At 44.7% G+C, this 24,264-nt stretch overlaps 1 protein-coding gene across 1 annotated transcript; it reads left to right on the top strand.

The window, feature by feature from the left end:
• Positions 1-2,080: 2,080 nt before the first annotated feature.
• On the top strand, positions 2,081-23,242 carry LOC309391658 (mas-related G-protein coupled receptor member D-like; the record flags this gene model as incomplete). Its single annotated transcript, XM_081952324.1, has 3 exons — positions 2,081-2,149; positions 2,856-2,959; positions 21,824-23,242. The coding sequence occupies 3 exons, from the start codon at positions 2,081-2,083 to the stop codon at positions 22,806-22,808; spliced, it is 1,158 nt and encodes a 385-aa protein (XP_081808450.1). The 3' UTR covers positions 22,809-23,242.
• Positions 23,243-24,264: the final 1,022 nt, after the last annotated feature.

Below are 24,264 nucleotides of genomic sequence, written 5' to 3'. Positions count from 1 at the left end.
CACTTCAGGGGAAGGATACTGCATAAAATCTCCATTCCCTCCCCACTCCAGGGGAAGGATACTACATGAAATCTCCATTCCCTCCCCACTCCAGGGGAAGGATACTACATAAAATCTCCATTCCCTCCCCACTCCTGGGGGAAGGATACTGCATAAAATCTCCATTCCCTCCCCACTCCTGAGGGAAGGATACTGCATAAAATCTCCATTCCCTCCCCACTCCTGAGGGAAGGATACTACATAAAATCTCCATTCCCTCCCCACTGCAGGGGAAGGATACTGCATAAAATCTCCATTCCCTCCCCACTCCTGAGGGAAGGATACTGCATAAAATCTCCATTCCCTCCCCACTCCTGAGGGAAGGATACTACATAAAATCTCCATTCCCTCCCCACTGCAGGGGAAGGATACTGCATAAAATCTCCATTCCCTCCCTACTCCAGGGGAAGGATACCGCATAAAATCTCCATTCCCTCCCCACTCCTGAGGGAAGGATACTACATAAAATCTCCATTCCCTCCCCACTGCAGGGGAAGGATACTGCATAAAATCTCCATTCCCTCCCCACTCCTGGGGGAAGGATACTGCATAAAATCTCCATTCCCTCCCCACTCCTGAGGGAAGGATACTACATAAAATCTCCATTCCCTCCCCACTGCAGGGGAAGGATACTGCATAAAATCTCCATTCCCTCCCCACTCCTGAGGGAAGGATACTACATAAAATCTCCATTCCCTCCCCACTGCAGGGGAAGGATACTGCATAAAATCTCCATTCCCTCCCCACTCCTGGGGGAAGGATACTGCATAAAATCTCCATTCCCTCCCCACTCCTGAGGGAAGGATACTACATAAAATCTCCATTCCCTCCCCACTGCAGGGGAAGGATACTGCATAAAATCTCCATTCCCTCCCCACTCCTGAGGGAAGGATACTACATAAAATCTCCATTCCCTCCCCACTGCAGGGGAAGGATACTGCATAAAATCTCCATTCCCTCCCCACTCCAGGGGAAGGATACTACATAAAATCTCCATTCCCTCCCCACTCCTGGGGGAAGGATACTGCAAAATCTCTATTCCCTCCCCATTCTAGGGGAATGATATTGCAAAATCTCCATTCCCTCCCCACTCCTGGGGGAAGGATACTGCATAAAATCTCCAATCCCACTGTACTCTGAGGCCAGTCAGAGATGGTATTTGCTGGTTCTCCAAACTTCTCAAAATTTTCACTACTGATTCTCCAGAACCTGTCAGAACCTGCTGAATTTCACCCCTGCCTCTAGGGTACCCCAAGGTTATGTATTTTAACAAAATTCACAACAATGAAAAGAGCTCTTAAAGTACAGAAGAAAATGATTATACATTAAGCAAAGCATCCCTGTATTTTGTTGCCAGTTTTCCTGCAGAAACCTTATGAATATCAAGCTGTTTTAGAAAAAGGCAGAGGAGTCTGTTTCATTGAGGAAAAATGAAAGCAATTCCAAATGAAAATGAATGTCACATCCAGATCAGGCTGCTTTTCAGTCAAGTATTTTTGAAGTATTGTTCCTCCTTCTAAGTTGTGATAACATGTTTACACATTTCTTTTGCAATAGTTTGGTGCTCAAACAAATGCATAGGGACGTGGTGGCTCAGTGGCTAAGACGCTGAGCTTGTCGATGAGAAAGGTCGGCAGTTCGGCGGTTTGAAACCCTAGTGCCACGTAACAGAGTGAGCTCCCGTTACTTGTGCCAATCCAGCAGTTTGAAAGCACGTAAATATGCTAGTAGAAAAAGGGACCACCTTTGGTGGGAAAGTAACAGCATTCCATGCACTTTCGGGGTTTAGACATGCCGGCCACATGACCACGGAGACGTCTTTGGATAGTGCTGACTTTTCAGCTTTCAAACGGAGATGACCACCGCCCCCTAGAGTCTGGAACGACTAGTACATATGTGCGAGGGGAACCTTTACCTTTACCTTAATACCAATGCAGAGAAGGATATTACAAGTAGTTTCTTTCTTCTCCCTAGGGTTTGCAGCTTGGACCACCTAAGTTCTCTGCTCCAACTGTAGCAGCATCGAGTACGGCCAACGAGAATGTCTTCCTTAGAGACTGAAAGCGATCTGCTTAGCTCCTCTGGAACTTCCTCCTCCAGAGATTACCAGGTATTTCAGCAGTAAAGCTAGCATTTGAGTGGTGGTATTTTCAATTTGCAAAGTGCATTTCCATATTTAGTGCTTGATTGGACTTGAGTAGCATTAGGATGGTATCAGCCAGTACCATTGTATTCCATGGCCAACTGAAAATCTTACTACCAGTCTTTTTACAAATAACTGAAGGCTCTAAACATACTCCTTCCTCTTCCTATTTTCTTTGCAAAAAGACTGAGCAGGTGGGCTGAACAGAGAGAAAGTTACTGGCCCAAAGTCACCCAACCAGAGGTGATATTCAGCCGGTTCGGACGGGTTCTGGTGAACCAGTAGTGAAAATTTTGAGTAGTTTGGAGAACCGGCAAACCCTCCCGCCCCAGTCATTTCCTGTCCTATATTCCGTTGTTTTACAGTTCAGCTGATTTGTGTGGCAGAGCGGATTGCTGCCCTTCTCAGCTGAGCTAAAAAATACAGCTCAGCTCACCAGCGCTGACACAGAGGGGGGGGTCTTTGAGTGCTGCCTGCACTGCATGGGACTCCCTCTTTTTGAGAGTCTCCCAGGAGGCTTGCGTGGTGGCACTGGCACCAGCATGGGAGAGGCAGACAACCCAGATGCTCTGTGCTGGTGCTTGTTTGATGCATCTGCAGGCAAGCCAAGAGACAGTGGGATGATGGGGCCAGTACATTGGGATCACCTCTGCCTCCCCCATGCTTCTGCCAGTACCTGATGCTGGGGCCACCATGCAATCCTCCCATGAGGAAAAAGAGGGAGAAAGCAAAGCGCCTGGCTGCGGAGCTGCCAGCTTCGGGGAAGCAGCCCAACAGGTAGAAGCCCCACGCCCAGAAAGAGACAGATGAAAGTCATTCTGCCCTGAAGCAGAGGCATTCTGACCATAAACATAGCCCAGGACCCTGCAATGGGTGCAAGCGGCGGCATTGCTCTGAGGTTCATCACATCAGCGCAACCTCCGGTGCATTCTTCTCCTCCCGGGCAGTGACGGTGCATCTACTGCACGTCCAGCTCACCGAGTCTGCCCTGCTGCACTTCACAAAAAGTAAGACCTCCTCGAAAATAAGCCCCAAGTTCTTATTTTCAAGTATAAAAGTAAATAAGATTCGGTCTCTGAGAAATACGGTAGATGATTGATAGACATAGATAGATGATAGATAGATAGATAGATAGATAGATAGATAGATAGATAGATAGATAGATAGATAGATGATAGATAGATAGATAGATAGATAGATAGATAGATAGATAGATAGATAGATAGATAGATAGATAGATACAGAGTTGATCTGTGCTGGGTGGTGGTGTGAGAGGGATTGCAAATAGAGGTTTGTGTGTGTTTTCTTCTGGTAGATGGTGTGTCCTAGAGATCCATTGGATTTCTTATAGACTAAGACATCCAGGAAGGGGAGTTGGTTATTGGCTTCTGTTTCCATGGTGAACTGTATTTTGGGGTGTAGGCTGTTGAGGTGTGTGAGGAAGTTGTCCAGTTTATCTTTCCTGTGTGGCCAGATTATGAAGGTGTCGTCTACGTATCTGAGCCAGAGTTTAGGTTTGTGATCGGATTTTTCTAGAGCTTGGGTTTCAAAGTGTTCCATGTAGAGGTTAGCAATGACAGGTGAGAGGGGTGATCCCATGGGTGCTCCTTCTACTTGTTTGTATTTTTGTCCGTTATAGATGAATTATGTGTTGGATAGGCAGTGGTTGGTCAGATCTAGGATATGTTTGGGGGGGTTGTATTTGTTTTGGATAGCTGTCAAGGCTTCTTTGATTGGTACTTGGGTGAAGAGGGATATGACATCGAAGCTCACGAGTAGGTCGCTGGGCTGTAAGTTTTGTTTCTTTATGATCTCTATGAACTGGAATGAGTTTTTTACATGTGAGGTGATGGATTCTGCATAGGGCTGTAGTTGTTTGGCGAGAAATTTGGCTAGGTTTTGTCTGCATTATTAGCCACTTTAAACCCCTCCAATCCATACATGAAGCAAACTGATGCCCACCACGGAGGTGTGGCACGACCACAAACGTGAAGCCAAACAACAGTAACGCAGCTCACCAGCTCAAATCCCTCTGCAACTCAGACTAACACAAGCACAATCAGGCCCCCACCCAAACAGAACAGGCCCCCATCCAATCAGAGCACAGCCAAACTCCCATCCAATCAGAGCACAGGCAAGCCCCCTACCAATCAGAATACACCTCCACCCAATCAGAATGCAGCCAAGCTCCCACCCAATCAGCTCAAACCCCCACTGGCAGTTATTTATTATTATTTTATTAGCGCTTATAGACCGCCCCCTCTCCCGAAAGGGACCAGAGGAACCGGCTGAGATCTCACATTGCTCCTGGAAGCACCAAGCCGGAAGCACCAGCCTGAAGATGATGAATGATACTTCATCGAAACGTCGTGAAGATACTTCCAATTCTACGCGGGAGAAAACCCGAACAACCAAAGACACACACACACACACACACACACACACACACACACACACACACACACACATATATATATATATATATATATATATAGAGAGAGAGAGAGAGAGAGAGAGAGATAAATAGATAGATAGATAGATAGATAGATAGATAGATAGACAGACAGACAGACAGACAGACAGACAGACAGACAGACAGACACATAGATATAAACCATAGATAGATAGATGGATAGATGGATAGATGGATAGATGGATAGATGGATAGATAGATAGATAGATAGATAGATAGATAGATAGATAGATAGATAGATAGGTAGGTAGATAGATAGATAGATGATGGATGAATGGATAGATAGATAAATAGATAGATATAGATAGATAGATAAATAGATAGATAGATGACAGACAGACAGATGATAGATTATTGATAGATGGAGGGAGAGGGGCAGGGGGGGGGGGAGAGAAAGAGATTGAGATTTTTTTTCCAAGGCGGCAAACCCTCCTAAATATTTTCCTCTGTTTTTTCCCACCACAGCAATTATGAGGCAGAAAATCTCTCTCACGTACACTTTTAGATTGTCCCTTATGTACTTAATGGCAATCAAGGTTAAGCCTTCCAATTGTTCACAGTTTTAACTGTTGTTGAAAAAGGTGACTGGGAATATCTCCTTTGTGATCACTTCTCCAAAACCTCTAAGAAGCTTGCAGAATTCTCATCAAGAGCTGCAGTTGCTGAAAGCCAACAGGTTCTCCCCTCATATTATTGTTACTTGCTAATTTTAAAAAAGATTTTCTCACGATTATTACGACAAATACATTTTATGCTGATTACACGAGTGGTCTTTTATTTATGTTTGGTCTTGGTCCATAAATATATTTTAATTACTTGATTGTCTGAAAGATAAGAAAGATTTTAAGTGGCTGGAACAAAAGTAGTAATTCAAAAACAAGATTCTTCCTATGAATCATGTTGATTATCAGAAGTCAAGTCCAGTTTTATTTATTCTGATAATTGTATTTCCCCTTAAATTGCAGAGCTCTGGATCGTCCATTTCAACCACTGATCTGAATTTCTTCAATGGAACAATCACAATTTTTACAAGTAAGAACAGCATGCTCTTACTTAGCAAAATAGATATAATATATAATAGTATATATTATTTTCTTTTCCATCGTGGCTACTATTGATAAAGAAAAACTCAGGTGTTCGCAGTTACCCTACTTTTCGGAATATAAGATGCATTCCCCCCCTCAAAAAAAATTGGGTGGTAATGTCTGCATCTTCTAGAGCAAATCTTGCCAAAGCCCTGCCCACCCGCTGGCCCCTACCCTTTGGCCTCTGCCTCCTTGCAACAAACAGCAAACAGCCTCAGCAGCTTCAGCACTGCCTGATTTAGCAGGAGCAGCTGATTGGTGATTGGATCTACCTCCCGGAATACCTCCGATCAGCTGTTCCAGGCATCTGGGATTGCATGGAGGCGAAAAATGGGGCACATGAAGGCAATGATAGATGATGGCGGTAATGGGTAGCAGTGATCCCCGCAGTCTGGAACAGCTGATCAGAGGTATTCTGGGAGGCAGATCCAATTGCCATGCTAAATCAGGCTGTGCTGAAGCTGACCAGGCTGTTTGCTGTTTGATGCAAGGATGCAAATTGCTGGGAGGCAGAGGCTAATCTTTTTTTCTTGTTTTCTTCCCAAAAGCTAGGCGCATCTTATAGTCTGGAGCATCTTATAGTCCAAAGAATACGGTACTTATAAGATGGGCTTATTCCAAAATTCAAATTATAACACCAGATTATGGTTCTCTATAGAATATTTTTCTATCTGTACATGTGTGTGTGTGTGTGTGTGTGTTGCTGATGGGTACAAAATTAAGTGTGTGCATTCACAACATGGTCCCTGGAGGTAATTAGTCATTTATTAAATGATGTCTGCCATTGCCCTTTGATGGGATTTAGGAGATAAACCCAACCTCTATATATTTGAAGAGGGAAGGGGGAAAGTGATTGGAAGCCCATATGCATTTCTGAAAATGAAGGAAAAACAAGGATAGGTAGAATAGTTTCCTTTTCAAAATGGATATGTATAGTATGTTTGGATGTACAGCTAATGAGTAGACTGGGTCGCTCAACAGTGAGACACTGCATTTTCCCCATCACATGAGAAAAGTACGTGTTCCTTCCCCTCTCCCTCTACTTTCTGTAGAGGGACAATCGAGAGGATCCTATCATTACTACTTTGGACAGGAAGGTGGTGCAGAAAGTGGTGAGGACAGCAAAAAAGACCATTGGTAGTTCACTTCCTTCTATCCAGGACATGGCATATATGTGATGCTTGAGCAGGGTCGGCAGGGTTGTCTGGGATGCTACATATCCTCTTCATGACCTCTTTTCCTTGTAACTTTCTGGGAGGAGGCTTCATGGCATCTGAAGCAGAACATCCACATTCAGCCACAGTTTTGTTCCCTACAGGATCAACTTTCTGAGCATTCAACCTTCCTGTTAAATTTATATTTACTGACAAAGAAATAAAGGGAGACTAATATAGGTCTATTTCAAGCTATTTAGCTCTCATTAGCTAGCCATACCCATCTGGGATTTGAACCCAGGCTGCTTGCATATTAGGTAGATGTATTAATCTCTAAGCCGCAGGTTCTCCTTGCTTTGTCAGCTGTACCAAGGGAGAGATTGTTTCTTCTGGTGAAACAAGTCCCCTATTTGGATAGAGCAGGTTGCCCTGATAGACCCGTCTCACCAGAAAAAGCATTGAAGCTTCCTTTTTCCGCTATGTATTCAAGATGGACAGTGATTAATATTTTTATGTATCAATATGTTAGGGAATATGTGTGTGTGTGTGTGTGTTTGTATGTATGTGTGTATATATATATATATATATGTATGTATGTATGTATGTGTATATGTATATGTATATGTATATGTATATGTATATATGTATGTATTTGTGTTACAACCCCTGGTATGCCTAAATATGGGAGGAAGGTCACTACTCCCTCTTTCTGTCCTTCGGCTCATCACAGAAGACCATGTAGGCAGAAAACCATACTTTTATTTTTAATGTTGCCTTTTTATATTTGTGTTGTATTTGTACTGATAAATAAATAAAGGGAGACTAGTATAGATCTATTTCGAGCTAATTAGCTCTCATCAGCTAGCCATACCCTTACTGGGATTTGAACCTGGGCTGTATTATATCTTAGGCAGGAGTCTTAGCCACTAAGCCACAGGCTCGCCTCCTTATCAGTTGAGCCAGGGAAATAGGTATGTATTTGTGTTACAGCACTGGGTATGCCTAAATATGGGAGGAAGGTCACTATTCCCTCTTTCTGTCCTTCGGCAGAACCCTGTCCCCTTCACCAAAATGACTGTGCACAGTCTTTAGGAGGCTTTCAGAGAGCTCCTAGGGGCTGGGGAGGGCAAAAATGAGGAAAAAAAATGGGCCATTTTTGTTCGATTTTGTCCCCCCAGCCCCCAGGAGCACACTATAAGCCTCCTAAAGGCTATCCATGCCCTTTTTTGATATAAAACGGGCCGTTTTTTGCTCATTTTTGCTCCCCACCCTCCAGGAGCACTCCACAAGCCTTCTAAAGGCTATTCATGCCCATTTGTTTGAAGAAAAACAGGCCCGTTTTTGCAAAAAAACAGGCAGTTTTGGGGAGGTTTGCAAAGTGCAAAAACTTTTTTAAAAAATTTGCCTCTTCAAAACCTTGGTGTGTCTTATACTCTGGTGCATCTTATACTCCCAAAAATACGGTATATGTGTGTTATGAATGTGTACACTTTTTTTTGTTAAAATTTTTATTGGTTTTAAAATATTTTACAAAGGAAAAAGGGTAAAAGGTTATGGAACATTTTGACAGCTACATTGTGGGGGGGGGGGAGAAGCCCCCGCGGGCCTTGCAACTTTTCCAAAAAAGAAAAATAGAATACTATGAACATTTACATAGGTATTAGCAGTTTTAAGTTTAACACCAAATCATCAGTATGTTTCAATCATTTTACTTTTGTCACTTCCTTAAAAATACATTGTAACAACATTTGGAATAGTGTTTCAATTCACTTTTGTGATCTGAGTCTTCTTCTCATCTCCTCTTCCCCACCGTCCACTGGCAGAGCCTCAGCCCCTCCCTGCTTGGTATCTTGTGTAGGATCCCCCACATCACCTAGTTGGGCAGTATGTTTTTTCATGAAAGCCTCTGCTTTGGCAACTGTGTTAATTCTAATTCTACTGCCCTCCCAAAAAATCAACATGCCTTCTGGTAACAACCACCTGAACCAGATACCATTATTATATAATTTTTTTTGCTAAGAAGGTATATTTCCTTCTCTTATCTCTTACTTTCTTTGGGATCTGCTTAAGAATGGCTATTTCTTTATCCTTATATTTTAATGGTCTTCCCCTTTGAGCTCCTAGAACCTCATCTTTTGTGGTTTTTCTAAGAAATTTAACATAAACTTCCCTTGGAACATTATGTGTTCTTGCATAGGCTGTATTAATCCTATAAATCAAGTCAATATCCCACCCAAGCTGTTGTTTATCTCTGTTGATATATTCTGCTAACATTGTGGTCATAATCTCTTTAAGATCTTCGTTCTCAACTTCTGGTAAATTTTGAAACCTAAGAAAAAAAGACATCCTTTCAAATTCCGTTTTTATCATATGGTTCTCAAATTCTATATTCCCCCCTTGGATTGCCTCCAGGCCGCTCCTCATCCCAACTGCACCCTCCTCCAATACACCTATCCGCTGATCGTTCTGTGTAGTTTTTTGTTGTGTCTCTCTGAGCTGATCATTTAATTCCTGCAACTGTTTTTTCATTTCATCCTGTCCCTTTAAGAGAGCCTGAAGCATCTGCTGAGTAGAGAAATCCTTTGAACTCTCTTCAGGGGCTTTAGGTTGTAGAAAAGACCCCAACTGTGACTGGTGGGCAATGGGGCTGGACGTAGAAGATGTTGGGGCCGATGAGGCCTTTCCAGGTGGCAATTTTTTTGGACCCATCATGAAGCTCCGAGATAGTTATTGTTCTATACAGGGAATGGTATCCGTAGGAAAGCACAGCCGGTAGAGGCCACCAAACAGGCAAGTCCAAAGGAGAACAAGTTGTTTAATTCAAGACCAAAACAGATGGGTAGATCAAAACATTCCAAATCCAGAGAAAAAGTTTGTTTGAAGAGGCTCCTGGAGATCTCTGGGGTGGAAATTAAATCAAGACAAACAAAGTCTTTCAAGGGAGGAGTCTCATGCTCACAGACAAAGAAGAAAGAGGAAGTGAGCCATCTTGGCTCAGCCAGCACCGGTGGTCAGGAAACAGCAAAATCAGAATTCCCATAGATAGCTTAGAGAAGAATCAGTTCAACCATCCTTACTCTCACAGTTGTAGTCAAAAGAGAGAGAAAAAAAGGGTTTTCTTTTCCTTTTTTGCCCATTAATTAAGGGAAGTGAAAGTATTTTAAACTTTTTTTGAACTTTTTCTCTCTCCCTCGCAAGGGAGAGATTTTCCAAGTGCCGCTTATCCAAGGGGGGTGGAAATTCCCTCCCCCCTCCACTTTTAACTTTTTCACTGGTTGAAACAAAGTCCAGAAAAAAAACTGCAAGACAGTCAATAAGGCTTTAAACTGTATAAGACCCGGGGGAAGCCCCCACCTCACCGCGCTTCAGCTGCTGCATTCAAATTAGTCATTTCTTTCCTGGCTGCGCTCGGCGAAGCGCGCGCTGGGATTCCGCGTGCTCCCTGTGCTCCTCGGCTCCTGGGGCAAGGCTGGAGACCCCCCGTGGCCACAGCCATTCCAGGGGGTCCCAGCGAGCCGCCCTTATAGAAGGGGACCACTCCAAGGCACCCTGTGCTCCCCTAAGATCCAGGGGAGCCCACCGAGGCAGCGAGAAGGCAGACACATGGGTCTGTTGCCTTCGGCTCCCATCAGTTTGCATCCATTATTCCTTGTCTGGCCTTCAGGTGCCTTGGAAAATAGCTTGATCCCCTCCTCTCTATGGCAGCCCTTCAAATATTGGAACCCAGCTATCATGTTTTTCCTGGTCCTTCTCTTCACTTGACTAGCCATGCCGAGTTCCTGTAACTGTTCTTCATATGTTTTAGTCTCCAGATCCCTAATCAACCTGGTTGCTCTTCTCTGCACTTTTCCTAGAGTCTCAACATCTTTTTAGAATATTGCATCATTTTATTGGATGCAATATTCTCGGTGTGGTCAAATAGCTTTTGGGAAAATCAGGCATACCTTCAACCACCATTAAGTGTTTGGTCAAAAAGGACTACTTGTATGGAAGACATTGCTAAAACAAATTAGCATATTTGCTGCCTGATGTTATTGACCATAATCATAACTTATTATAATTGCTTCCTTAGGAAATGCATCAACTTTCCCGGCAAAGATAGATACCTCATTTCGTATTTGGCCTAAATTCCTCGAAATGTAAGTATATTATGGTACAAAATATTTTCTTTTCAGGAACGAAGGCAGCCATCCGATTGTTACATGATATTCCAAAAAGAAAATGGCTGCTCTGCTCTGCCTGTTGTGACTGTTGAAACAAGATCCCCTGTGAAGGATGGAAGTTCACCCATTCACCTTGGATGGATACCCAAACACATCACATTTCCAAGAGAGCAAATGAGGATTTCAAATTCAGTATGGGGAGACAATGCTTTCTGAGGAGTGGATCATCTCCAATGGATAATTATGAGGCTATTGATAAAATGTGTTAACTTGGTAGGGTCTTCATGATTCAAGGATGCTGATATTTTTGAGGAAAGATGGGATAGAAGTAAAATAAATAAAATATTGTGAGGCATATATTTTTATTACCAGTTCTGTGGGCGTGGCTAGGTGGGGGTCCTGTGATTTAGTGGGCATGGCCAACTTGACGTCACTCACGGCCATGCCCACTCAGTCACATGACGCCCCCCACCAAGCCACACCCCCTTAACCTGATATCTATCTATTTGCTGCCAAGGCCTGGCCTAATCTGGCCCTAGACGAGTTCAAATCACCAGGACCGGATGGATTACACCCCAGGGTTCTGAAGGAACTAGCAGACGAGATCTCAGAACCACTGAATTATATCTTTCAGAGATCCTGGAACACCGGGGAACTACCAGAGGACTGGAAAAGAGCTGATGTGGTTCCCATCTTCAAAAAAGGGGAAAAAATAGATCCAGGAAACTACAGACCTATCAGCCTGACCACAATACCAGGAAAGATTCTGGAAAAAATAATCAAGCAACAAATTTGCGAACACCTAGAAGCAAACAAAATAATAGCCAAAAGCCAACATGGATTTGTCAAAAACAGATCATGCCAGACTAATCTTATTGCATTCTTTGATAATGTGACAAAATTAGTGGACCAGAGGAATGCCGTCGATATAGTTTACTTGGACTTCAGTAAGGCATTTGATAAGGTAGACCATAACCTACTACAAGATAAAGTAGAAGAATGTGGGTTAGACAGCATCACCACCAGATGGATTCATAACTGGTTGTCCAACCACACTCAACGTGTAGTTCTCAATGGAACTGCATCTACATGGAGGGAAGTATGCAGTGGAGTAACCCAAGGCTCTGTTTTAGGCCCAGTACTCTTCTACATCTTCATCAATGATTTGGATGAGGGAATAAATGGGGAGCTCATCAAATTTGCAGATGACACCAAGCTGGCAGGAATAGCCAACACTCCAGAAGATAGGCTTAAGATACAGAAGGATCTTGACAAACTTGAACAATGGGCACTATCTAATAAAATGAAATTCAATGGTGAAAAGAGTAAGGTTCTACATTTAGGCAACAAAAACGGAATGCACAGGTACAGTATAGGTGATACCTTGCTCAGTAGTAGTAACTGTGAAAGGGATCTTGGAGTCCTAATGGACAATCATTTAAATATGAGCCAGCAGTGTGCAGCAGCTGCCAAAAAAGCCAACACAGTCCTAGGCTGCATCAACAGAGGGATAGAATCAAGATCACGTGAAGTCTTAATACCACTTTATAATGCCTTGGTAAGGCCACACTTGGAATACTGCATTCAGTTCTGGTCGCCACGATATAAAAAAGATGTGGAGACTCTAAAAAGAGTGCAGAGAAGAGCAAAAAAGGTGATTTGGGGACTGGAGACTAAAACATATGAAGAACGGTTGCAGGAACTGGGTATGTTTAGCTTAAGAGAAAGAAGGACTAGGGGAGGCATGATAGCAGTCTTCCAATATCTCAGGGGTTGCCACAAAGAAGAGGGAGTCAAACTATTCTCCAAGGCACCTGAGGGTAGAACAAGAAGCAATGGGTGGAAACTAATCATGGAGAGAAGCAATTTAGAACTGAGGAAAAACTTCCTGACAATTAGAACAATTAATCAGTGGAACAGAAGTTGCCTCCAGAAGTTGTGAACACACAACCAGCACCAATCAGCACCAATCTACCAATCATGATACAACCACATAACCAATCATTCCACCTACTGACACACTCCATCCCCTCCCACCAAGATATACAGAAAGACGGCAGCTCCGGTCACACTTTTAGACCACAGCCTGAAGATGGCTAGTGCGATCTCGCTGAAACGTTCCAAAGACAATCTCAATCCAAACCAACATATATCTATATCTATATCTATATCTATATCTATATCTATATATCTATATCTATATCTATATATCTATATCTATATCTATATCTATATCTATATCTATATCTATATATCTATATCTATAGCTATAGCTATAGCTATAGCTATAGCTATACCTATACCTATACCTATACCTATACCTATACATACATGCATACATACATACATACATACAAACATACAAACATTAATAATAATAATAATAATAATAATAATAATAATAATAATAATAATAATACTAATAATAATAATAATAATAATCTTTTATTTCTAGACCGCACCCTTTCCTAAGCAGGACTCGGGGCGGTGTACAGTCATTATTAAAACCATATACAAATACATGGACATAGACATAGACGTAGACGGAGGAGGTAGAAAATATACTGTATTTAGTTAAAATACAAATAAATTAAAATTCCCTTAAAAAATTCCCAATAAAATGTTTGCCAGGAGGTGGAAGATGGAGCTATAAATTGGCTAAGCCAGCTAATTGGAACAGGTGGGTCTTGAGCTTCTGTCGGAAGGAGCAGAGGTCGTTAGTAGTTCTAATGTCGGGGGGGAGGTCATTCCAGAGGGTCGGGCCCATCACAGAGAAGGCTCTACTCCTAGGCGTCACCCGCTGGCACTGCTTGGCGGATGGCACCTGGAGGAGTCCCTCCCTGTGAGAGCGGATAGGTCGTAGAGATTTGTGAGGTGAGATGCGGTCCCGCAGGTAACTAGGTCCCATGCTATGAAGCGCTTTGAAGATAGTAACCAACACCTTGAAACGCACCCGAAAGACCACAGGCAGCCAGTGCAGCTCGCGCAGGAATGGTGTTATGTGGGAGTATCTTGTTCCTCCCATGATAACCCGCGCGGCCGCATTCTGAACTAGCTGTAGTCTTCGGGTGCATCTCAAGGGGAGCCCCATGTAGAGAGCATTGCAGTAGTCCAGGCGAGACGTCACCAGCGCATGAGTGACTGTGCGTAGGGCATCCCGATCCAATAGGGGGCGCAATTGGCGCACCAGGCGAACCTGGTGGAACGCCCCCCTCGCCACGGCTATCAGATGGTCATCCATCGACAGCCGGGCATCAAGGAGGATGCCCAGATTGCACGCCCATTCCACGGGGGGCAGTAATTCGCCCCCTATGGCCAGTGATGGCGTTCACTGGTTAAATCGGGGCGCCGGTAGCCACAGCCACTCAGTCTTGGAAGGGTTGAGTTTAAGTCTGTTGTCCCCCATCCAGACCCGGACAGCTTCCAAACACCGGGACAACATTTTGATGGCCTCGTTGGGGTGGTTTGGGGTGGAAATGTACAGCTGTGTATCATCAGCGTACAGATGGTATCCAACCCCAAAACCACGGATGATCTCACCCAGCGGCTTCATGTATGTGTTGAACAGGAGGGGCGAGAGGACCGAACCCTGAGGCACCCCATAAGTGAGTGGCCTCAGGGTCGACCTCTGCTCCCCTGCCAACACACACTGCGTCCGGTCGGAGAGGTAGGAGCGGAACCACCGCAAAACGGTGCCCCCTATGCCCACCTCTTCCAGCCGGCGCAATGAGATACCATGGTCGATGGTATCGAAAGCCGCTGATAGATCTAATAGGACCAGGATAGAGGAACAACCCCTATCTCTGGCCCTCCATAGATCATCTACCAACGCGACCAAGGCCGTCTCTGTGCTGTGACAGGTCGAAAGCCGGACTGGTGTGGGTCTAGATAGTCTGCTTCCTCCAGGTGATGTGGGAACTGTTGCGCCACCACACTCTCTACAAGCTTCGCTAAAAAGGGAAGGTTGGAGACAGGACGGTAATTAGCTAGTTCCTCCGGATCCAGGGAAGGCCTCTTGAGTAGGGGCCTCACCACCGCCTCTTTCAAGGCAGCCGGCAGGGACCCCTCCTCCAGTGAAGCGTTCACCAGACCCAGGAGCCAGCCTCGTGTAACCTCCCAGGATGCCAGTACAAGCCAGGAGGGACACGGGTCCAGTAAACATGAGGTGGCTCGCAGTCGCACATACATACATACATACATACATACATACATACATACATACATACATACATACATACATATATATATATATATATATATATATATATATATATATATTTGTTTTCGTAGATTTTTACGGGTGTGGGTATGCTGGTTTTGTTGTATTCGGGTCTTTTCCCGTGTAAGGTTGAGATTGTCTTTGCAACGTTTCGGCAGGATATCACCTGCCATCTTCAAGCGTGGGCTTAAAATGCGATCGGAGCTGCCATCTTTCTGTAAATCTTGGTGGGAGGGGATGGGGTGCTGGCTTTGTTTCAGTAAGTGGAATGATTGGTTGTGTGGTTGTATCATGATTGGTAGATTGGTGCTGATTGGTGCAGGCTGTGTGTGCATTGTTGTTTTGTATTGTAATGGCTTGGGTGGTGGGTGGTGTTCGTTTGTTGGCTAGGGCTGATTTCCAGATGTTTGGTAGGCGGGAGGTATCATCCCGTTTGTTCATGTTGTGGGGGTGTTTCTCTATTTCGATGGCTTCCATGATTATTCTCTTGTGGAGGTGTTCTGTTTTGGAGATTAACCTGGCTCCTTCAAAGTTGATTTCATGTCCTGTAGCTTTAAGGTGCTGGAAAAGGGAGGAAGTTTCTTCTTTTTTTCTTACTGCGTTCTTGTGTTCTGTGATGCGTGCATTTATCCTCCTGTTTGTTTGTCCTATGTATATTGCTGGGCAGATTTTGCATGGTATTTTGTAGACTTTGGTTTTCTAGCTGGATTTTGTCTTTGGGGTTTCTTAAGATGTTGGCTATTTTTTGGTCAGTGGTGAAGGCTGTCCTGATATTGTGCTTGTGGAGAACTTTGCTGATTTTATCTGTGGTGCCTTTGATGTGAGGGAGGAGGGTGATGCCATTGTCCTGTTCTGTGTCTTGGTTTTTTGGGGGAGTCTCCTTTTGGATTAGGTTGGTGATTGTTTTTCTTTGGAATCCGTTCGAGATTAATACATTTCTGAGTTTGTGTAATTCAGTTTTCAGGTGGTCTTTTTCGGCTAGGCATTTAGTTCTGGAGATGAGGGTCTTGGCTACAGAGTTGATCTGTGTAGAACCTTACTCATTTTACCATTGAATTTCATTTTATTAGATAGTGCCCATTGTTCAAGTTTGTCAAGATCCTTCACAAGAGTTGATCTGTGCAGGGTGGTGACGGGATTGTGCATTTAAGTAGCAGTTGGTGTGTGTTTTTTTCTGGTAGATGGTGTGTCCTAGGGAGCCATTGGGTTTTTTGTAAATTAGGACATCCAGAAAGGGAAGTTGGTTGTTTGCTTCTATTTCCATGGTGAATTGTATTTTGGGGTGTAGGCTGTTGAGATGTGTGAGGAAGTTGTCCAGTTTTTCTTTTCCGTGTGGCCAAATCACGAAAGTGTCATCAACATATCTAAGCCAGAGTTTGGATTTGTGTTCAGATTTGTCTAAGGCGTTGGTTTCAAAATGTTCCATGTATAAGTTTGCAATGACAGGTGAGAGGGGTGATCCCATGGGTGCTCCTTCTATCTGTTTGTATCTTTGTCCATTATGGATGAAGTATGTGTTGGTTAGGCAGTGGTTGGTCAGGTCCAGGATGTGTTTAGGGGGGGGGTTGTGTTTTTTCTGCATGGCTGTCAAGGCTTCTTTTATAGGCACTTGGGTGAAGAGGGATATGACATCGAAACTCACAAGTAGGTCGCTGGGTTGTAAGTGTTGTTTCTTTATTGTTTCTATGAAGTGGAGTGAGTTTTGTACGTGTGAGGTGATGGATTCTGCGTAGGGTTGGAGTTGTTTGGCGAGGAATTTGGCAAGATTCTCTAGAGGTGAGCCTATGGAGCTGACTATGGGTCTGAGTGGTGTTCCTTCTTTGTGTATCTTGGGGAGGCCATAGAGTTTGGGGCATCTGGAAGATTTCTCTCTGGGGATGATTCTTTGCTGGATCTCTTCACTGATGGCAGAGGCCTTTATTTTGGATTTGGTGGTTTTCTCCAGGTAGGTGGTGGGGTCTGTGTTTATAGGTTTGTAAGCAGGGTCTTGGAGTAGGTTGGATAGTTTGGCTTGGTAGTCAGATGTGTTCATCACCACTGTGGCATTTCCTTTGTCTGCTGGGAGAATGATTATGTTGTTGTCTTTCCTCAGGTTGGAGAGTGCTTTTTCTTCTTGTTGCTGTAAGTTGCTTCTGGGTGGATTGCTGGAGCAAAGGACGTTGCTGACTGCAAGTCTGATTTTACTGGCTTCATCTGGGTTGATTTTGATGAGTGTAGCTTCAACTCCGCATATGATGTCTTCAGTGGGGATGCGTTTAGGGGCAACTGCAAAGTTGAATCCTCTGGAAAGGACATTGGTTTCAGCTATGGTGAGAGTTCTGTCTGATATATTGTGTACTGTTTGTTTCATGAGTTGCTGAGGAGGGGGGTTAGGCTTCTGTCGTTTTTCTAGTCTGTAGAGTTTGTTGGAGTGTTTTTCTGTCTTATAGAAGGTTTCTTTTTCTACTCTCCAGAGGGCTAGTTGTTTGAATTTGTCCCAGAGTGCTGGGTGGATTTTTTTGCTGAGTTTGAGGTGAAGAGTGAGTAGGTCCCGGTTGGTTTGGTCTAGTAGGAATCTTTTCCTGTGGAGTTTGTTTCTGATTAGGGCTAATTCAGTTCTTTTCAGGATCCTTTCGGTGGCTGAGGTTTGTGAATGGAATTTTAGTTGGAAGCATGTGGGGATCAGGCTTTTGTCTCGGCAGTTGCGTAGGAATGTTAGGTCACATAAGATGGTGGCTCTTCGGACTTCAAGCCTTTTGTAGGATCTGGTGAGCAAGAAGGTTTCCTCCCTGTAGAGGAAAGATATTTGTTTTCGTAGATTTTCACGGGTGTAGGTATGCTGGTTTTGTTGTATTCGGGTCTTGCGGTGGTTCGGCTCCTACCTCTCCGACCGGATGCAATGTGTGTTGGCAGGGGGGCAGAGGTCGACCCTGAGGCCACTCACTTCTGGGGTGCCGCAGGGGTCGGTCCTCTCGCCCCTTCTGTTCAACGCATATGTGAAGCCGCTGGGGGAGATCATCCGTGGTTTTGGGGTGGAGTATCATCTGTACGCTGATGATACTCAGTTGTACATTTCCACCCCAAACCACCCCAACGAGGCTGTCGAGGTGATGACCCGGTGTTTGGAAGCCGTCGGGGTCTGGATGGGAGACAACAGACTCAAGCTCAACCCCTCCAAGACTGAGTGGCTATGGCTACCGGCACCCCGGTTCAGCCAGTTGATACCATCACTGGCCATAGGGGGCGAGCAATTGCCCCCTGTGGAACGGGTGCGCAATTTGGGCATCCTCCTATATGCCCGGCTGTCAATGGATGACCATGTGGCAGCCGTGGCAAGGGGGGCGTTCCACCAGGTTTGCCTGGTGCCCCAATTGCGCCCCCTACTGGACCGGGATGCCCTACGCACGGTCACTCATGCACTGGTGACGTCTCGGCTGGACTACTGCAACGCCCTACATGGGGCTTACCTTGGGACGCGCCCGAAGACTGCAGCTAGTCCAGAACGCAGCCGCGCGGGCCATTATGGGGAGTACTAGGTACTCCCACGTAACACCGTTCCTGCGCGAGCTGCACTGGCTGCCTGTGGTCTTTCGGGTGTGTTTTAAGGTGTTAATTACCATCTTTAAAGCGCTCCATGGCACAGGACCTAGCTACTTGCAGGATCGCATCTTACCACATACTTCCCTGCGACCAATTCGCTCTCACAGGGAGGGACTCCTCCTGGTGCCGTCCACTAAGCAATGCCAACGGGCGGCGCCTAGGAGTAGAGCCTTCTCTGTGATGGGCCCAACCCTCTGGAATGACCTCCTCCCCGATATCAGAACCACCACCGACTTCCGCTCCTTCCGACAAAAACTGAAGACTCACCTGTTCCGTTTAGCCGGCTTGGCCCATTCATAGTCTCATCTTACCTCCTGGCAGATATTTTTAATTGGGTATTTTTAGGGTTATTTTTAAACATTGTTTTAATTGCTTTACTTTAGGTACAGTTTTTTACAGCCTCCTCTTTTAAGTATTTAGTATTTAACTATGTTTGTATTTATTCCCATGTATTTATGTGTTTTAATCTGACTGTACACCGCCCCGAGTCCCTTTTGGGAGAGGGGGCAGTATAAAAGTTTGAAATAAAGTAAAGTAAAGTAAGGTTGAGATTGTCTTTGCAACGTTTCGGCAGGATCTCACCTGCCATCTTCAAGCGTGGGCTTAAAATGGGAACGGAGCTGCCATCTTTCTGTAAGTCTTGGTGGGAGGGGATGGGGTGCTGGCTTTTTTTCAGTAAGTGGAATGATTGGTTGTGTGGTTGTATCATGATTGGTAGATCTGTGCTGATTGGTGCAGGCTGTGTGTGCATTGTTGTTTTGTATTTTAACGGCTTTGGGTAGTGGGTGGTGTTCGTTTGTTGGCAAGGGCTGGTTTCCAGATGTTTGGTAGGCGGGAGGTATCAACAAAATCCAGCTAGAAAACCAAGGAGTCTACGAAATGCCATGCAAAATCTGCCCAGCAATATACATAGGACAAACAAACAGGAGGATAAATGCACGCATCACAAAACACAAGAACGCAGTAAGAAAAAAAGAAAAAACTTCCTCCCTTTTCCAGCACCTTAAAGCTACAGGACATGAAATCAACTTTGAAAGAGCCAGGTTAATCTCCAAAACAGAACACCTCCACAAGAGAATAATCATGGAAGCCATCGAAATAGAGAAACACCCCCACAACATGAACAAACGTGATGATACCTCCCGCCTACCAAACATCTTGAAACCAGCCCTAGCCAACAAACGAACACCACCCACCACCCAAGCCGTTACAATACAAAACAACAATGCACACACAGCCTGCACCAATCAGCACCAATCTACCAATCATGATACAACCACACAACCAATCTTTCCACTTACTGAAACAAAGCCAGCACCCTATCCCCTCCCACCAAGACTTACAGAAAGACAGCAGCTCCGTTCCCATTTTCAGCCCACGCTTGAAGATGGCAGGTGAGATCCTGCCGAAACGTTGCAAATCTCAACCTTGCACGGGAAAAGACCCAAATACAACAAAACCAGCATATATATATAATCAGTGACGTGCGGTCATTGGAGGCAGGGGAGGCAGAGCCTCACCTCTCATCATGAAATAATAATATAATAATAATAATATCCACAAGGGAGTTTCATATATATAACAGGAAGAGGAGGGAGGAGGAGGAGCACGCGCGGGGCGGTGCCAGCTGGGCAACCGGCGGAGGCAGGAGGGTTTAATGCTTCTAGACCGCCCCCTCTCCCGAAAGGGACTTGGGGTTCTCGGAAGCGCCACTAACATTCCTGCCTCCGCTGTACTTTGCGCGCTCCTCGTGACTGCAATAGACGTCCAGAAGTGGCAGGGGCTTGATGATGTCGCCGCAGCTGCCATGCGCGGATGGACAGTGGTAGTGAGTGGCGCCGATCCTCCATCGCTCGCTCGCTCACTCTCTTCCACATGGACACTTCGGCGCCACTCTGGTTACCTCTATCCGGCCGCGCCCAGCAGCGACATCGGCAACGTCATCAAGACGAAGTGGCTTGGAGGCAAAGTGCTTTTCAGTTCTTTTCTGTGTGTCTGGCATTTAGGTAGATAGCCGGATGTCCTAAACGTCAGTGACACAGAAAAGCAGCTGCTGTTGGGGATCGCGGAACGCGAGCCGGCAAAGCGCGCTCAGGAAGGCGGGGAATGGGATCACAATCTCATTCCCCGCCTTCCTGAGCGTGCTCTGCTGGCGACGCGCTCCGCGATTCTTTTCTGTGCGTCTGGCGTTTAGGTCGGCATCGCTGTGGCTACATCCGGACGGACGGACGAAAGAGCGAGCGAGGCAGCCGGACTGCCTCGGCGCCATTCTGTCTACCTCCGTCCGGGCAAGCCCGGGAGCTGCGAAGGGCGGAGGCAGAAATGTCGGCGCTGCTGGAGGACAAAGGCACGAAAGCGCAGCCGCTTGAATGGGAAAGCAACAAAAGGGGCTGCGCTTTCACCCCGCTCAAGCCTTGCCGCCTGCATGGGAAAGCAACGAAAGGGGCAGCGAGGGCGGGCGGGAAAGCAACGAAAGGGGCAGCGAGGGCGGGCGGGAAAGCAACGAAAGGGGCAGAGAGGGCAGGCGGTGGCTGCAGGTGGCAAGGCTTGAGCGGGGTGAAAGCGCAGCCCCTTTCGTTGCTTTTCCATTCACCATTTCAGTAAGTGGAATGATTGGTTGTGTGGTTGTATCATGATTGGTAGATTGGTGCTGGCTGTGTGTGCATTGTTGTTTTGTATTGTAACGGCCTGGGTGGTGGGTGGTGTTCATTTGTTGACTAGGGCTGGTTTCCAGATGTTTGGTAGGCGGGAGGTATCATCACGTTTATTCATATTGTGGGGGTGTTTCTCTATTTTGATGGCTTCCATAATTATTCTCTTGTGGAGGTGTTCTGTTTTGGAGTTTAGGAGCCAGGTTAATCTATATCTATATCTATATCTATATCTATATCTATATCTATATCTATATCTATATCTATATCTATCTGTCATAATGACTGATACTCTTTTGGTCTTTTTTTGTTATCAGGACGAAGGTGAACGAAATCCCTTGGACTATTTCTGAAGTGGTCAACCTTTCTTCAAATACTACTAAAATTGTGGAAGTTGCTCCAAATAGGTCTGAAATATCTTTTCCATATGACCAAGAATTAACCCAACACCTTCTCTGTGCATTCTTTGCCTTGATTTGTATTTTGGGCCTGCTGGGAAATGGAAGGACAATTTACCTCCTGGCCTTTTCCATTAAGAGGAATCCTTTCACCACTTTCATCCTGAATCTCTCCGTTGCTGATTTTGGAGTCCTCACATCCCTCATTGTGGCAGAAACAGTTGCGGCAGTGTCAACTCTGAGTAAAATGCATGATATTGGTGACACCTTTTTCTTCTTATTTTTTGAGTTCTTTTTCTTCACCTATTCTGCCAGCCAGTTTCTGCTGACGGCCATCAGCCTGGACAGGTGTGTGGCTGTCCTTTTCCCTCTCTGGCATCGCTGCCATCGCCCTCCATATTTGCCCATTCTTGTTTGTGGCCTCATCTGGATCCTCTCCTTCCTGCTCTCTGCCGTGCACTTCATTCTGTATTACACCAAGAGTTCTGGAAATGCACGTTTTCTTTATCAGCTGATTGTGAATGGTTTACTTTGTACGCCTCTCATGGTTGTATCTACTGTGACTCTCTTGATTCATACGAGGTCTAAAATACAACGCAATCAAAGGAAACTTCTCACCACCATCTTGCTGGCTCTCCTCTTCTTCCTCCTCCTTTCTCTCCCAATTAATGTCTTTTATGCCGTTGAATATTTTGGTTCCTCTAATCCCTTCCTCATGACCATCGGATTAGGATGTGCTGCTCTCAACAGCAGCATCAACCCTCTTCTTTATTTCTTAGTGGGGAGGAAGAAGAAGGGAAAGGATCAGCCCAGAACATCCTTTAAGGTGGCTCTGCAAAGAGTTTTCAAGGATGAGCAGGACAGCTCACAAGAGCAGCAAACTACGGAGGAAACCATATTGTGAAGTGTCACTATCAATGTATAATCATTTTAAAATCCATAAGTAATTTATGGGTTCAGTAAGAAAATTATTGTGATTTACTGAACAAGCTGAACATAAAACCATATAAACAGAAAATATTTATCTATGTATAATTCTAAAAATGAATATGTTTATATAGTAAATGTTTTACTTATACAATTCCTTTTTTCCTTTCCTTATAAAAACTGTTAGAAATAATTCTTACTGCATGAAATGTTTAACCGTGTAATATTTATTATTTGATGTGTTATCGGTTGCCTATTTTCCAAGGTTTTGTTCCTAATAAACTTGGCAGAATAGAGGCTTCACTAAAAACTTGTAAGTTTATATATGTGTATATGTGTAATGAAAGAAAAGAGAAGGAAAAAAAAGTATGTACAGGATACATTTCCAGAAATAAAATGTGGCAATTATGATCCTCACAAGTTTCAGATATATTATTTTCTTATTGTTATGATCTGCTGGCAACCTGCGGAGCTGGCAACAGAGTCAGACAGTGAGGAGGTTGGGGAGGAACATGGGCAAATCCTGGACTCTGGGGAAGACTTGGATGAGGGCTCTGCATCAGAGGCAGAGAGGGGGCCAGAACCCTCTGGGAGTTATTTGCTGCCTCCGGAGCCTCCAGAGTTGGATATCAGCAAGGCAGAGGAACAGGGGGAGCCTGTTTCCAATGTGTGCATGTCCACAGCTGCTGGAAGGCAAGAACAATTGAGAAAAAAAGGGCAGGAGTAAGGCTTGGAGATGATTGGCCCCTCCCATAAGACATAAAGGAGGAGCAAAGACATGTGAGCCTTTGCAGGAAGCAACTTTGTTCGTTCTGGTTGGTTTAAAGTCTGAAGCGCTGTTTTCACTCTGTGCTCTGAGTGGCCTTGCAAAACTAATGCCAATTAGGTCTTTGGCAGCATTTCAAGGGATATAAATGTGGGTGCTTATCAGCCTTATCCTGAAAGACTTTGGCAGACTTCTGTCGGACTCTTTACAAACTATTTGTGACTCACTATGGGCTGTGAATGAACATAATTCACAGCCATTGAGAAATAAAGAGTGTTTTGTGGGACTAAGGGTGTGCTTTTACTGTCTCACGAAGCCTAGGTCAGAACACTTATACTTCATAACAACAGTTCATTATTAATAATTTTCATTTGTTGGCTTTTTTATTTATCTATTCTTTAATGATATGTAGGTTCTATCATTGTGAGCCTCCCTTCCTGCCAATCTTTTATGGACATTTCAAGTTCTTAGTTCTAGTTTACTTTACTTTATTGTCATTGCACGTTGTACAACAAAATTAAATGCCATCTTCTGTGTATAGTATAACTATAAAAATAAAACACATCCTTCACATTCTATAATCAATTGAATTGAAAACCTCTGATATTGCATCCATATTGCACTATACAGTCCAATATAGGTACTGCTCTGGGACAGAAGCTGCTTT

The sequence above is a fragment of the Natrix helvetica genome (genome assembly GCF_964273705.1).
Source record: "Natrix helvetica genome assembly, chromosome: 4".
Lineage (NCBI taxonomy): Eukaryota > Metazoa > Chordata > Lepidosauria > Squamata > Natricidae > Natrix > Natrix helvetica.
The sequence above is the reverse complement of the archived record's forward strand: the minus strand, read 5'-3'. Positions and strand labels throughout refer to the sequence as shown.